At 41.5% G+C, this 12,446-nt stretch overlaps 1 protein-coding gene across 3 annotated transcripts; it reads left to right on the top strand.

Moving 5' to 3' along the window:
* Positions 1-1,254: 1,254 nt before the first annotated feature.
* On the top strand, positions 1,255-8,860 carry tmem263 (transmembrane protein 263). Of its 3 annotated transcripts, none has more exons than XM_083654636.1 (4): positions 1,255-1,279; positions 2,186-2,271; positions 3,807-3,875; positions 7,417-8,860. In XM_083654636.1, exons 3-4 carry the CDS (start codon positions 3,809-3,811, stop codon positions 7,719-7,721), a joined length of 372 nt encoding a protein of 123 aa, XP_083510762.1. In that variant the 5' UTR covers positions 1,255-1,279; positions 2,186-2,271; positions 3,807-3,808; the 3' UTR covers positions 7,722-8,860. The 3 variants fall into 3 exon arrangements, with proteins under 3 accessions (XP_083510762.1, XP_083510761.1, XP_083510760.1); XM_083654635.1 differs by lacking the exon at positions 1,255-1,279 and adding an exon at positions 1,802-1,951; XM_083654634.1 differs by lacking the exons at positions 1,255-1,279; positions 2,186-2,271 and adding an exon at positions 1,802-1,951.
* The last annotated feature ends 3,586 nt before the right edge of the window (positions 8,861-12,446 follow it).

The following is a 12,446-nucleotide window of genomic DNA, read 5'->3' as shown; positions in this document are numbered from 1 at the left end:
TTTTTGTTTATATCTTTCTTTTCTTTTTTCAGTTTGTTTGCTTTTTTACACTAGATTAGAACATAGGAAAAGTTGAATCATACACTAGAGACTGTATATTATATATCATGAGTAGGGCTGGGCGATATAGTTAAAAACAGGGGCGGACTGGGATCATAATTCAGGCCGGGCATTAGATACCAAGCAGGCCAGGGTGATATGGGCCAACGCGCGTGAAATTTGGGCCGTTTGAAGCCAGATTTGGGCCGTTTGAAGTCTAATTTTACAATGAGATGCACCCACTTTAACCCTGAAGTGTAATTATTACTTCAGACTAACTAATAAAGTAATAAAACCACTAGTAAACCAGTAGGCGGCGCCTGGTCTGCTGTTCAGTGAGTTGCCTGACTGCAAGCACCCAAATTTTTTTTTTTTTTTTTTTTTTTTTGCGATTATCGATTCTGGAATAAAAGATCGATCCAAAAAATCGTGACATTAAAAATCGCGATACTTAGGTGAATCGATTTTTTCCCCCACCCCTAATTGAAAGCCTGCTGGCAGGCTGCTTCACCACCGGAACTGTACGACCATGGACCGCAGGGCGCTAAGAAGAGTGAGGCGCACGCGGCCCAGCACGTAACAGGATGTGAGCTGCCAGAACTGCAGGAACTGTACAACCAGCGGTGCCTCAGGAGGTCCCTGAAGATCATCAAGGACACAAACCACCCCCACAACAGCCTGTTCTCCCTGTTACCCTCAGGGAGGAGATACAGGGTCCCAAAAGCACGAACAAATCGCTTGAGGGACAGTTTCTTCCCGCAGGCCACGAGACTCCTTAACATACACAAATAAACAATCATGTAGTAGCTGTACTGCAGCTGCTACCATTACGTATGTTTAATTATGTCTATGTTATTTGCACCTGTGCAAACAGAATGTTTAATTATGTTTAAATTATGTCTATGCTATGTGCAGTGAATGTCACTGTTTCTGGCTTGTTTTTATTGCTTTACTCATTGCTTGTTGTTTCTCTTGTTTTCCTGCACCTATGGCCTATGCCCTGTTATTTTGCACTATCTTGTAACGGAGTCTACAGCACAATAATTTCACACGTGATACTTGTACTACGGAGTGACAATAAAAATCTTGAATCTTGAATCTTCTTCCCCACGCCCACTTTCTCAGACCAGAAGGTCGGCAAGTTTTTTTTTTGTAAACAGTCGAGTGAGTGCTCTTCTTAAAAAGAGATTATCTTCGATGTCAGAACCAAGAGGGAGGACAGATGTCACTTCCGTGGAAGGTGCGTGGAAAATTGTTGATTTGAGTCCAGTCCACATCCTCTCCCGCCAAAATCACCTCGGTATTTTTTACATTATACCATCATTATACAGTATATCCAGTAATAGCAATAGTAATAATATGGGTATTCATGTAGTTTGCATCTCATTCACTACGTCACTCATTGTGTCAACTTGTGCGGATCGAAGGGGGCTTTCACCTAAACGCGAATATGTGCAACACTGCACCGAAGTAAAGTCAGCGATTATGCTTTTCAGGTACTTTTGGACTTAAATAAATATCACTATAAATTTGTAAATAAAATGGTCTTGGGCTTTTTCCGCACACACACAAATACCCCCCCCCCCAATACACACACTCAGAAATGACAAATAATAACAACTATAACTTAATATTTACATTATGAATATTATTTTAGCAAGCACGCAGCTGCAGCTCCTTTGGCTTTGTTGTGTGTATGCTCGATCCGTTTTGAGGGATGTGGGCGGGGACTGAAGGTCTCCTAAAACAGACAAGTCAACTTCAGCAGACAGCAGCAGATGACACAGACTAGTAAAGTTAAGTGTTAGGCCTAGTAGTCTGTCAACTGGACAATTCATCTTCAGGCCTGTGGGTAATCCAACGTTAACGTTAGCCACTTTATGTCCGTTTGCTAACGTTACAAAACAACAAGGTAAGCGACACTGTTTGTCAGGGGGGTTAACGCTAAGTTGTGGGTGGTTAAAAGTGAGTCAGCAACGAGCTTGCTGCTAGAGAGCCTCCAAATTGGCTGAAAAGTTCATCCCCACACGGATCACCCGAAACGTACACCCAGATAGACGAACAGATCATCAATAACGATCGATTAATCTATTAAACGTTTCAGAGTAACTTTTCTTGTCATAAACATGCATTTCTGTGTTTGTAGTCTCGTCAGATGTCTCGATCCAACTGAACGACGTGGCGCATGCGAGCAAAAACACAAGAGTCAAACAGGACAATCTAATCAAAACGGTAAATTTTCTGACTTCTAAAGTGACACGGAAACCGTTTTCAGGCGTAAAAAATAACTGTCAACAGTCAATTTCCTCGTCCAGACCACATGATGCTAAAATGAGCAAACTTGTCGATTTTGTTTGGTGTTTGGGTCTGACAACGGGCAGCAGTTCACAGCATCTCTGTCAGGCTACAGAGAGGGGTTAGCTCGGGCTCTGTCTGTTTATCTGTCTGCCCCACTGATGACATCATCAGTGATGTCATAAATTCACACACACACACACACACAATGCTATAGTTCAGTATGACATCACTGATGATGTCATCAGTGATGTCATACATAGGCATTGTGACATCACTGATGTCATCAGTGACACACACACACAAGAGCGACTGAGGGGGAGAGAGAATGAGGGAGAAAGAGGGAGACAAGAGCGACTGAGGGGGGGAGAAAGAGAGGGAGACATTGCAACAGCCGAGCTGCGGGCGAGGCCGCGAGCCCACGCAGCGGGCGAGCCCAGGAATCGAGCACACGTAGCGCACAAGATGCCTAGTCTTCTATCATCATCATCAGCATAATACTCTCTTACACCAAGTCATCCTTGCTTGATTCTCACATCCTGATTCACTTCCCAGGACAAATATATCAAGTCTCGCATGGTGCACAGAGGTTTTATTTTGCCACAGCATGAAAACTGTGAGAGCTGTTAGTGAAACCATTGGTAACATCTTTGTAAGATAAGATAGAATATCTGCATGGAGGTGGCAGGGTTTTATTGTTAGCTTTGTAAGAAAAGGGCTCTTGCACTACCTCAGTATTAACAATTTTGTATGAGCCATCAGTCCCCTTGTAGAAAGTGAATCGACTCCCATCTGGAGGGTTACCTCTTGTACTGTACACCTCTGACAAGAGGCAGTGAACAGGTCTGCCTTGTTTTGTGTTGTCAGGATCAGCACGCCCAAAGTAAAGTAGCCTTTATTTTCTTTACATAGTGATCTGCCTGTTCCAGTTCAACTCCAAACGGATGACAGTCACGTTTAGGATGTCTTTGCAAACTGAGCTTTGTTCCATGTGGAATAAGGCCTGTTTTCTAACCCAAAGACAGACAGGAATAAACACTAGATCACTTATTCCCAAAGTGGGGAACGTGGACCCCCAGTGGTACTCGCAGTTACAGTACGTTGGGGGTACGCAAAAATAAATAAATAATCATCAATAAAATCTGTAGTAGCCTCTGAGGTAGAGGGGGGACGGGACACAGCAGGATGTTGAATGTTTGAGGGGGTACAGGACTTTAAAAAGTTGGGGAACCACTGCACTAGATAATTTACACACATGACAAGCAAAAAAACTGGACAGTGAACATTTGGACATTTAAAACTAAAACATAGGCATGTGTCTGTAGTAGACAGCAGAATTGAAATGATTTATGGACTCAAAAGGAAGACTATTTCAGCCAGGCAATAGCATATCTGTTTTCCCCCTACAAACATACTGAAGCTGTTTTGCTGGCTCTTTTGCCAATTGTGTCACATACTGTTTTTCCCCACAGAGATGAGCCAAACGGAGCAGGCGCCTGAGGACGTCCCTGCATACCTCAAAGATGAGCCACCAGCTACAGGTACGTTTTTGTGGTGGAATGACAATAAAGCATGACTGATTTTCAGAGGTGGAAAGAGTACTGACAAATCCACTCAAGTACAAGTATTGTTACTTTAGTGAAAATTAACTCAAGTACAAGTACTAGTCCAGGAAAAACTCAAGTTATTTCAAAGTACTTGAAGACACTGGCAAGCAAAATGCACCAAAACCTTCCGACTGTGTAATTTAGGGTCTTATGTGACTAATTGTAAGCCTCAAAAAGTAGGAGACATTAGTTTCAACCTCCCTGTTTTCACTGCTTTTTGAGGCTGGGGTTGAAGTGGGCTGTACATAGGGCTCATTATCTCCCATTTTTGTGAGTCATAAAACAGCAAACAAATCATAAAGAAGCTCTCAGTTGTCTGTCAAGGCTGTTGTCTCTCTCTCTCTCTCGCGTTCCTTCAAAAATGTTTTATATTTTAATTATTTACCCTAATACATACACACATCCAGCACATGTTACCAGCGTTAGTTAAGCTGTTCCTGTCTTTGTCTGTCTTGTCTTGTCTTTCATACTGAACAGCTCAGCTCGTTCAGATGCGGCGAGGAATGCTCAGTTTGGCGATTCTCTCCTTTGTCAGACGAGCTAGAGCTGCTAGCAGCAGCAATATCACAATCAGATGAATCCATTTTGCTATGGCTATCAGCATTATCAAATGAAACTGAGATTTCTAAACTAATCTGACAATGAGGATCATTATAATTTGATCATCTACACCTGTCTAATTTTTTTTTTCAATTGGCCAGTTTTAGCATGATTTAATTGAATTGGCCACTGCACTAACGAGCCACCAGTTTGGGCGCCCTAAATGCAGAAGTGATTCTGGTCCTGCGAGCAGTCCCAATGCTACCGTGCTGTTTTCATAGAGACAGTCCGCATGTCTGGGAACGCCCATACAGGCTCTAGGAACGCCCTAAAATAGACGCTGGGTTAGCCTGGGGGCGGGGTCAGGGTGGGGTCAATCCCCCCGTTCTATCCATTCAGCAAAGTTAGAATTTAGCTGATAGCCCAGCCCAGGCAGACACGATCAGGGATTTAACCACCGCAGTAAACGCACATCTGAGCAGACGTCTTGTGTTCTGCTCTAGAACCCCCAAACATGTAGTTTAGAGCCGCAGCACTGTCTTTTGGTGAGTCAGCCCATGAGATATATCGGCGGTTTTACCCCACTCGCGCGCCAGCCGCTTAACATTTTGTGGGCGTTCCCAGACATGCTCTCTATAGTGTCTCTATAGTGCGATGTGCAAAACAAAAATCTGAATTTACTCATTTACTCAGTGTACATTCGCCATAGCCTGATGAAGACCCAGTGAGGTTGAAACGCGTTGCGTTTTCCTGCCCGTGTCACTTATTTTGTATGAAGTTGTACATTGTATGTAAACCTGAGGTTACCTGTGTACCAACACTTCTGGATTAAATTTCTCGTAAAAAAGTAACCAGTAAGCTCCTTTTTTCACTTTTGTATTCTCAGTGTACATTCAAAAGTACTCAAGTAGAATATCTATTATTAAAATTACTCAAGTAAGAGTAAAAGTATAGCATTATAAAAATGCTTAAAGGAGAATTTCGGTTTTTTACACCACGGTCCTCATTTCCAGCTTAAAATATTATGTTTTACTCACCGAAATAGTTTGGCTTCATTCGGATGCCCACGGAAGATTTTAGCTCCGAGTAGTCTCCTCAAACAGGCTATAACGAGAGCCTGCGGCAAGTGCGGGGCATGCTGCACACGCTCTCTAAATGACACTTTTTCTGTCAGATCACGGTTCATTATGGTTGTAAATATAATTATTTAGCTAATAGCTAGAAGCTAAGCTAACATCAACACAGCAGTCGGCGTTGATCTGCCCCGGATGGGGTTACAGTGCGTATCTTCCCCCTTCTGTGGTTCCTCTGAAGAAGTGTGGTTTCACAGGGGGAAGATGGGTCCATCCAGTCTGAAGTGCAATGAGATATTTTTTAGGTGCACACAAATATGCTCCAAAGTTAGCTATAGCAGGGGACATGGGATGGGAACCAGGTGAGGCTCGCTGGAAAATATGTATGGCTCAGCTGTGGAATAGGTTGCTTGATATGGAGGGAAACAGGCTAGCAAGAATGATTTTTATGTGGGATAAACAAATTAATGGCTGTTGGTCAAGAGATGTGCAAGCATTATTTTTTAGCTTTGGGTTTGGTGAGGCATTTTTCAATAACAGCAAAATCAACATTGCTATACTTAGAGAATCTTTGTTCACTCAGTATAAGGTGCGATGGGCTGAGGATATATGGACTAAACCAAAGCTACGTACGTTTCGTATGATTAAACATGATTTTGGTACTGAAAATTATGTTAATTATAATTTATCAAAAAAGCAGAGAGCTTTATGTGCCCAGCTGAGATCTGGTATTTTACCGCTTATGATCGAAACTGGACGGTATGTCAGATTGGAAGAAGAAGAGCGGGTGTGTCCAATGTGTTGTTTAAATGACATAGAAAATGAGTTTCATTTTGTTTTTTATTGTCCTTTTTACAGTGAACCACGCTATATTTTGTTCAGTAAGATAAAAACAGAGTTTGATTTTCTTAATAATGATGATGCATATAATTTGAGTTGGTTGTTTACATATGAAACTTTTGGACTGGCTTGTTATTTGGAAAAAGCCTGGGACATGAGAAAAAAAGCTCTTTATCAGGAAAAGGCAATGTAAGACAAGGAAAAGAAGAAAAAAAAAAAGTATGTATGTACAGTAAGTGTGTATATGTGTATGTATATGTCATGCATATGTGTATATATTATATACTTTATTTATTTTGTTTGTACAACCGGATGTTATGTTATGATTATGTTTATATATAATTTGGTGTCTTGTAATCCCATGTGGGATGGGCCAGAAATGGCATGACACAGAAATAAAAACTATCTATCTATCTATCTATCTGAACACGCTGCATCTCCTCAGGCCTTTCACATTGTTTCAGGAGAGTGTTTGTGTTCTTTAATCGCTCTATGCCTCGGCCGGTGATAGCCGTGGCTGGAGGCCTTATGTTTTCAGGTTGTCTGTCCATACGTACGTCCGTACCAGTCTGTCCGTACCAGTCTGTCCGTACGTACGTCTGTCCGTACGCACGTCTGTCTGTACGTACGTCTGTCCATACGTACGTCTGTACCAGTTTGTCCGTACCAGTCTGTCCGTACCAGTCTGTCCGTACGTACGTCTGTCCGTACCAGTCTGTCCGTACGCACGCACGTCTGTCCGTACCAGTCTGTCCGTACGCACGTCTGTCCGTACGTACGTCTGTCCGTACCAGTCTGTCCGTACGCACGTCTGTCCGTACGCACGTCTGTCCGTACGTACGTCTGTGGGTACCCCCAAACATTGCCTAAAGTGCCATAAGGTTGAATTGCCACACCACTGCGCCGTGGGCTTCAAGGTATGTAGTTGGAACTTGACTTGTTGGCGGAGGTATACAACCGCAATGCGGTAATTTATCTTTTTTGCTGTGATATGCTGACTTTATGTAGCTTTTGTTTCGCAGACAACCAGAAGGACCACCCACAGACACAGCCTGGCATGCTGGGCAGGTTAGCAGGGGGCTTGTTCAGTGTCACCAAGGGGGCCGTGGGAGCAACAGTGGGCGGTGTGACCTGGATAGGAGGAAAGGGCCTGGACCTCACCAAGATCGCCGTCACGACTGTAGCCGCCGTGCCCGCGATGGGAGTGGGACTGGTCAAAGGAGGAGTGTGCGCTGTAGCTGGAGGAGTGGCTGCTGTAGGATCTGCAGTGGCCTCCAAAGTTCCCATAGGAGGAGGAGGGGGGAAGAAGAAGGACAAATCTGACTGATGGAGGAGAGAGCACATTTCTGGCTTGTGGGACTCAGATTGGCTGTTTGTGTGTTGTTGTTTTTTACCATGTGGTTAACAGCAGTCTGAGCAGGAAAGGGGCCAGAGAGGACTCAAATGTTGTGTGTACACTTTTCGGTGAGGGGGTCTGTGCTTTACTTTCACAATCATACAATTTATGTGGTGAGGCCCCGTCAAGCAAGAACAAACCAAGACTTTCCATCTCAGACACCTAAGGGCAACAAACCAAATGATCATCACCGGTGCCTGAAATTCTTTGAATAAAATGGTCATTTTCATGAAAAGCCAGAGAACCATTTTTAACTGCAAGGTGGGATATTTGATCACACGTTAGCTTTAGTGCCAGAGGAGATCTACCCAGCAACATTACCAAAATATGGTATGTTTTTTCTTCGGGTAGGTAAACCTGAGCCTTACTTGCAAGACAATCAGTGATGGGTATAACAGAAAATAAAGGCCGATCCAGCGGTTTCCCACGGTCTTTCATGGGGATTGCAAAATACCGTGCCTCAAACATTCAAACACTTTCTATTATCCACCTATCTTTAGTCTTTAGTATCACCCTCATTCAGGATGCACAAATAGACCAGTGTTAATTCTGACCATAGATTGGATTTGAAAGGTACAAGCAAATTTAATAGCTAAAGCACTTGCTAAGTGTGGGTTATTCATAGTTAATTTGCCATGTACTGTAGGCTTTGGCAATTTGAATATTCTTTCCTACACCACTGAAAATAACTGCAACTTCCTGTCTGATAACATCGCCATGAATAGGGTAAAGGACTGTCATATGTTGCCCTCTGGTCAGGGGCGGACTGGGATCATAATTCAGGCCGGGCATTAGATACCAAGCAGGCCAGGCCGATAAGGGCCGACGCGCGTGCCGGCGTCCGAAGGGCGGCGGCGAAAAATTTGGGCCGTTTGAAGCCCAATTTGGGCCATTTGAAGCCAGATTTGGGCCGTTTGAAGCCCAATTTGGGCCGTTTGAAGCCAGATTTGGGTCGTTTGAAGCCCAATTTGGGCCGAGTCCAATTTTACAATGAGATACACCCACTTTAACCCTGAATAAAGTAATAAAACCACTAGTAAACCAGTAGGTGGCGCCTGGCCTGCTGTTCAGTGAGTGGCCTGACTGCAGGCACCAAAAAAAAAAAAAATTTTTTTTTTTTTTTTTCAGGCCAGGCCAGGCCACCAAGCATTTGCCCGACGTGCCCGATTATGCAGTCCGCGCCTGCCTCTGGTAGTTTTGTTCACAGCTCAGTGAGAAAATATGTCACCGTACAGGAGTTTATATCAACTTATTATTCTACACTGTATATTGTGTTAAACATGACAGGTTTTCCATCTCCATGTAAAACAATCTTCCATCGCATTAGATTAGGGTGCTAAAAGTGGGAGGTTTTATGCAGGGGTATCTGTCAGGCCACATCAGCATTATGGTTGCCCTCAAAGGGCCGGTTGTAAATGTAACACGATATAAATGTATCTATAGCCTACTTGTTATCATATTACATAATTGCCTCAGAGTCAATTATTATTGGTTTTTAGTAATAACTTAATAACTAGCTATGAAAGCAGAACGATATAGGAAAAATAATGGCAAACGGACACCTCGTAGCCTACAACTATTGGAACTAATTAGAATTAGAATTGTATTGTGCAAATAGTATTCTTTGCTGGCTCTCGCGGGCCACGTAAAATGAGGTGTCGGGTTGGATTTGGCCCTGGGGCCTGGAGTTTGACACACGTTTTACAGTATTTGTTTACAACTACGTTTATTTTTGACTACAGTTGATAGCCTCATCTATTTACAGTGTGTGTTCTTAAGTTCATTAAGCCATGTATTTATGAGAAACTATAGTTGTATTGATTGACTGACTCTAGCCTACCGTCATCAGATAATCAACCTTTTACAAGTTAATTACTAAAATGTCACTCCCCCAAAATAAAAAATAGAATGTCTCTGAGTAAAAGCGCTGAATTTGGACATTTAACATGTTTGATAATGGCATATGTCCCCTTCACTGTACCACAAATGCACCAAACCTCTACCTCAAAACAAAAGTAAATACTGAACCCAGATTGGCCAAACTTTATTCCTTACGAATCCTGTATTTTCGCTAATACTACTTTTTTAGATGATACATTCTGAATTTCACGAGTTCAATTCATGAACTCGTGTTAAGATACTTGATCCTGAGAACTGGAGGCTATCTGTTATTACATTGTTAAGCTGACAAAGTTTCCAAAAGTGCATTTGATAGAAAGGTCGTATCCCTTTTGTTAATTTAAACTTAGTTCAGTGTAAGATGCCATGCACTTCTTGTAGCGTATCACAGAACTAGGGTTCTAAAATGGTTGGGAGTTTGCTAATCAATGAGAATCTATTGAAACAGACAATATATTCCTACTGTACATTTTTGTGTTCCATAACTATAAATGGTCTTACAAATATATCATCCCAACATTTTTGCTCTCCCCAATTTATCAATGAATATTAAGACTGTTCTACATAGGTTCAGTTTCATAACCTGAACCCTCATCCACCTCCTCAATGAATCCTCAAAGTATTTTTGTGGAATCTTCTTTTATCCTCTCAACTTCAGCAGCTTTAGCTTGTATTAAATTCAGAGAATTCAGTTCTATTACAACCTGGACCTTATTTTCAGCTTGTTTTATGTCACCCTGGTCACCCAGAACAGAAGTTTCTGAAAATGATGCAGTACAACGGCCTGGAACAGAGGCCGTAGGTGTGTTAACCGTGCATTTACATCCTGTAAAATAGCTTATTTTCTGCCATGCAGTGGCTCATATCCATATATGATATAGTGGCATAAATGTGAGACACCTTATTTACCTCTCTCAGCCACATCTGTGTAACCAAGTCTCACAGTAGAGAGTTGAGAGTTCAGCTGCAGTGGATCAAGCCGCCATGTTTGGCTTGGAGTAAACAGCGTTGGATGGCTGATATTTACTTGATTTAGAGAATATGGACGACGCATTTGAATTCTATGGCCGCCTGTATTTATTTGAGCCGGATTAACGTTATATGGATTACAAACTGAAAAGTGAGGGCAACGGGACCTTCTATCTCTACCAATGTGACAGACAGCAGACAGAGACAAGGTGAACATATACTGCTGCAAAGTAAATACAGCCTTCATTTTCTCATTGTCTCTATGATATAATAAGGATATGAGCTGGTGTGTGGCAGAAAATAAGCTTTTTATCGGACTACGTACATGCACGGTTGCAGCATGCTCCTACGGCCTCTGTTCCAGGCCATTGCATGGCACGTTCTATCTGCAACATTTTCAGAGATTTCTGTTCTGGGTGACTATGTATAACATAAACTAAGCTGAACATAGAGTTCAGGTTCAAAAAAGGAATTGTCCTTTAAAATCACAAATAAATAAATAAAATAAAGATTTTCCATTGCTCTTCACCTTAGTCACTTCAGAGAGGCCAGTTTGAAACTCATGCTGCAGATGACAGGACACCAGTGAAATGGAAGTTAAGTTATTTCATACAATTACTCAGATGTAAAGCTATGAATCTACTTTCCCAGTTTAATTTAGCCTGCAGAGACCCAAACAAACACAGATCCTGTACAGGCCCATGGTGCGTTGCAACCGTGGGGGGTGTGTGTGTGGGGCAAGTCATCTCTCAGTCAAAACTAAGATGCTGCCCTCTAGAGGTCATGTGACGAAACACATCACCAGTAACTGCTAAGTGTTCTCCCCTCCCAGAGAATGACTCCCCTGACATTGCCTTCTGTGGCCCGCTGCAGCTACAGTACGCTGGCACCGTGGGGAAAAGTCTTTCACAATCACAGCACACCATAGCCAATTTGTTTGGATATCAATTTACTAGAATAATTTTGAGACCCATTACATTCTATACTATACTGTTCCCTAGTTCTGCCATATTTAAATTACTGCTCGGAGGTTTGGGGCAATACCTATAAATGTTCTTTAAATGCAATAACCATTCTACAAAAAAGAGCCATAAGAATTATCAATAATGCTGGATATAGGGATCATACAAACTCACTATTCATAAAGTCGAAAATAATCACATTTTTAGACATTGTGGAGTATAAAACAGCTCAAATAATGTATAAATCAAGAAATAATCAAGTACCAGGTAACATCCAAAAACTTTTTTTTGAGAGAGATGGGGGATATAATTTGAGGGGGAAGACCAATTTAAAAACACTGAGGGCACGAACAACAATGAAATCCTTTTGTATTTCAATCCGTGGGGTGAAGCTCTGGAACAGTATGGATGCTGAGCTCAAACAATGTTTAAGCGTGAACCATTTAAAAAAAATATATAAGGAACATTTATTTAAAAGGTACAAGTTGTGTATATGAAGCGATTAATAGCATGGTATGATTATTTATATTGTATATATATTATAATATGCACTATTAGTTAATTGTATTGTACATAATATTACTCTGTAAATACGCAAATTGGTATACATATTATTAATGGTATATTATATTTAATATATTATTAATAATTAATAATTTATTCACTAGAACTATAAATTATAATTATTATGCAAGGTATGAATATTTGTATATATATATATATATATATATAATTGTATATATGTGTGTATGAACATATATGGTTTATTGAGAATGTAAATAGTATAAAAGTGGAAGTCAATTGATTATGAATGTGAACTGTGGAC

This window comes from Poromitra crassiceps (assembly GCF_964638095.1).
Source record: "Poromitra crassiceps genome assembly, chromosome: 18".
Classification (NCBI taxonomy): Eukaryota; Metazoa; Chordata; class Actinopteri; order Beryciformes; family Melamphaidae; genus Poromitra; species Poromitra crassiceps.
This window is presented reverse-complemented; position numbering and strand designations above follow the sequence as displayed.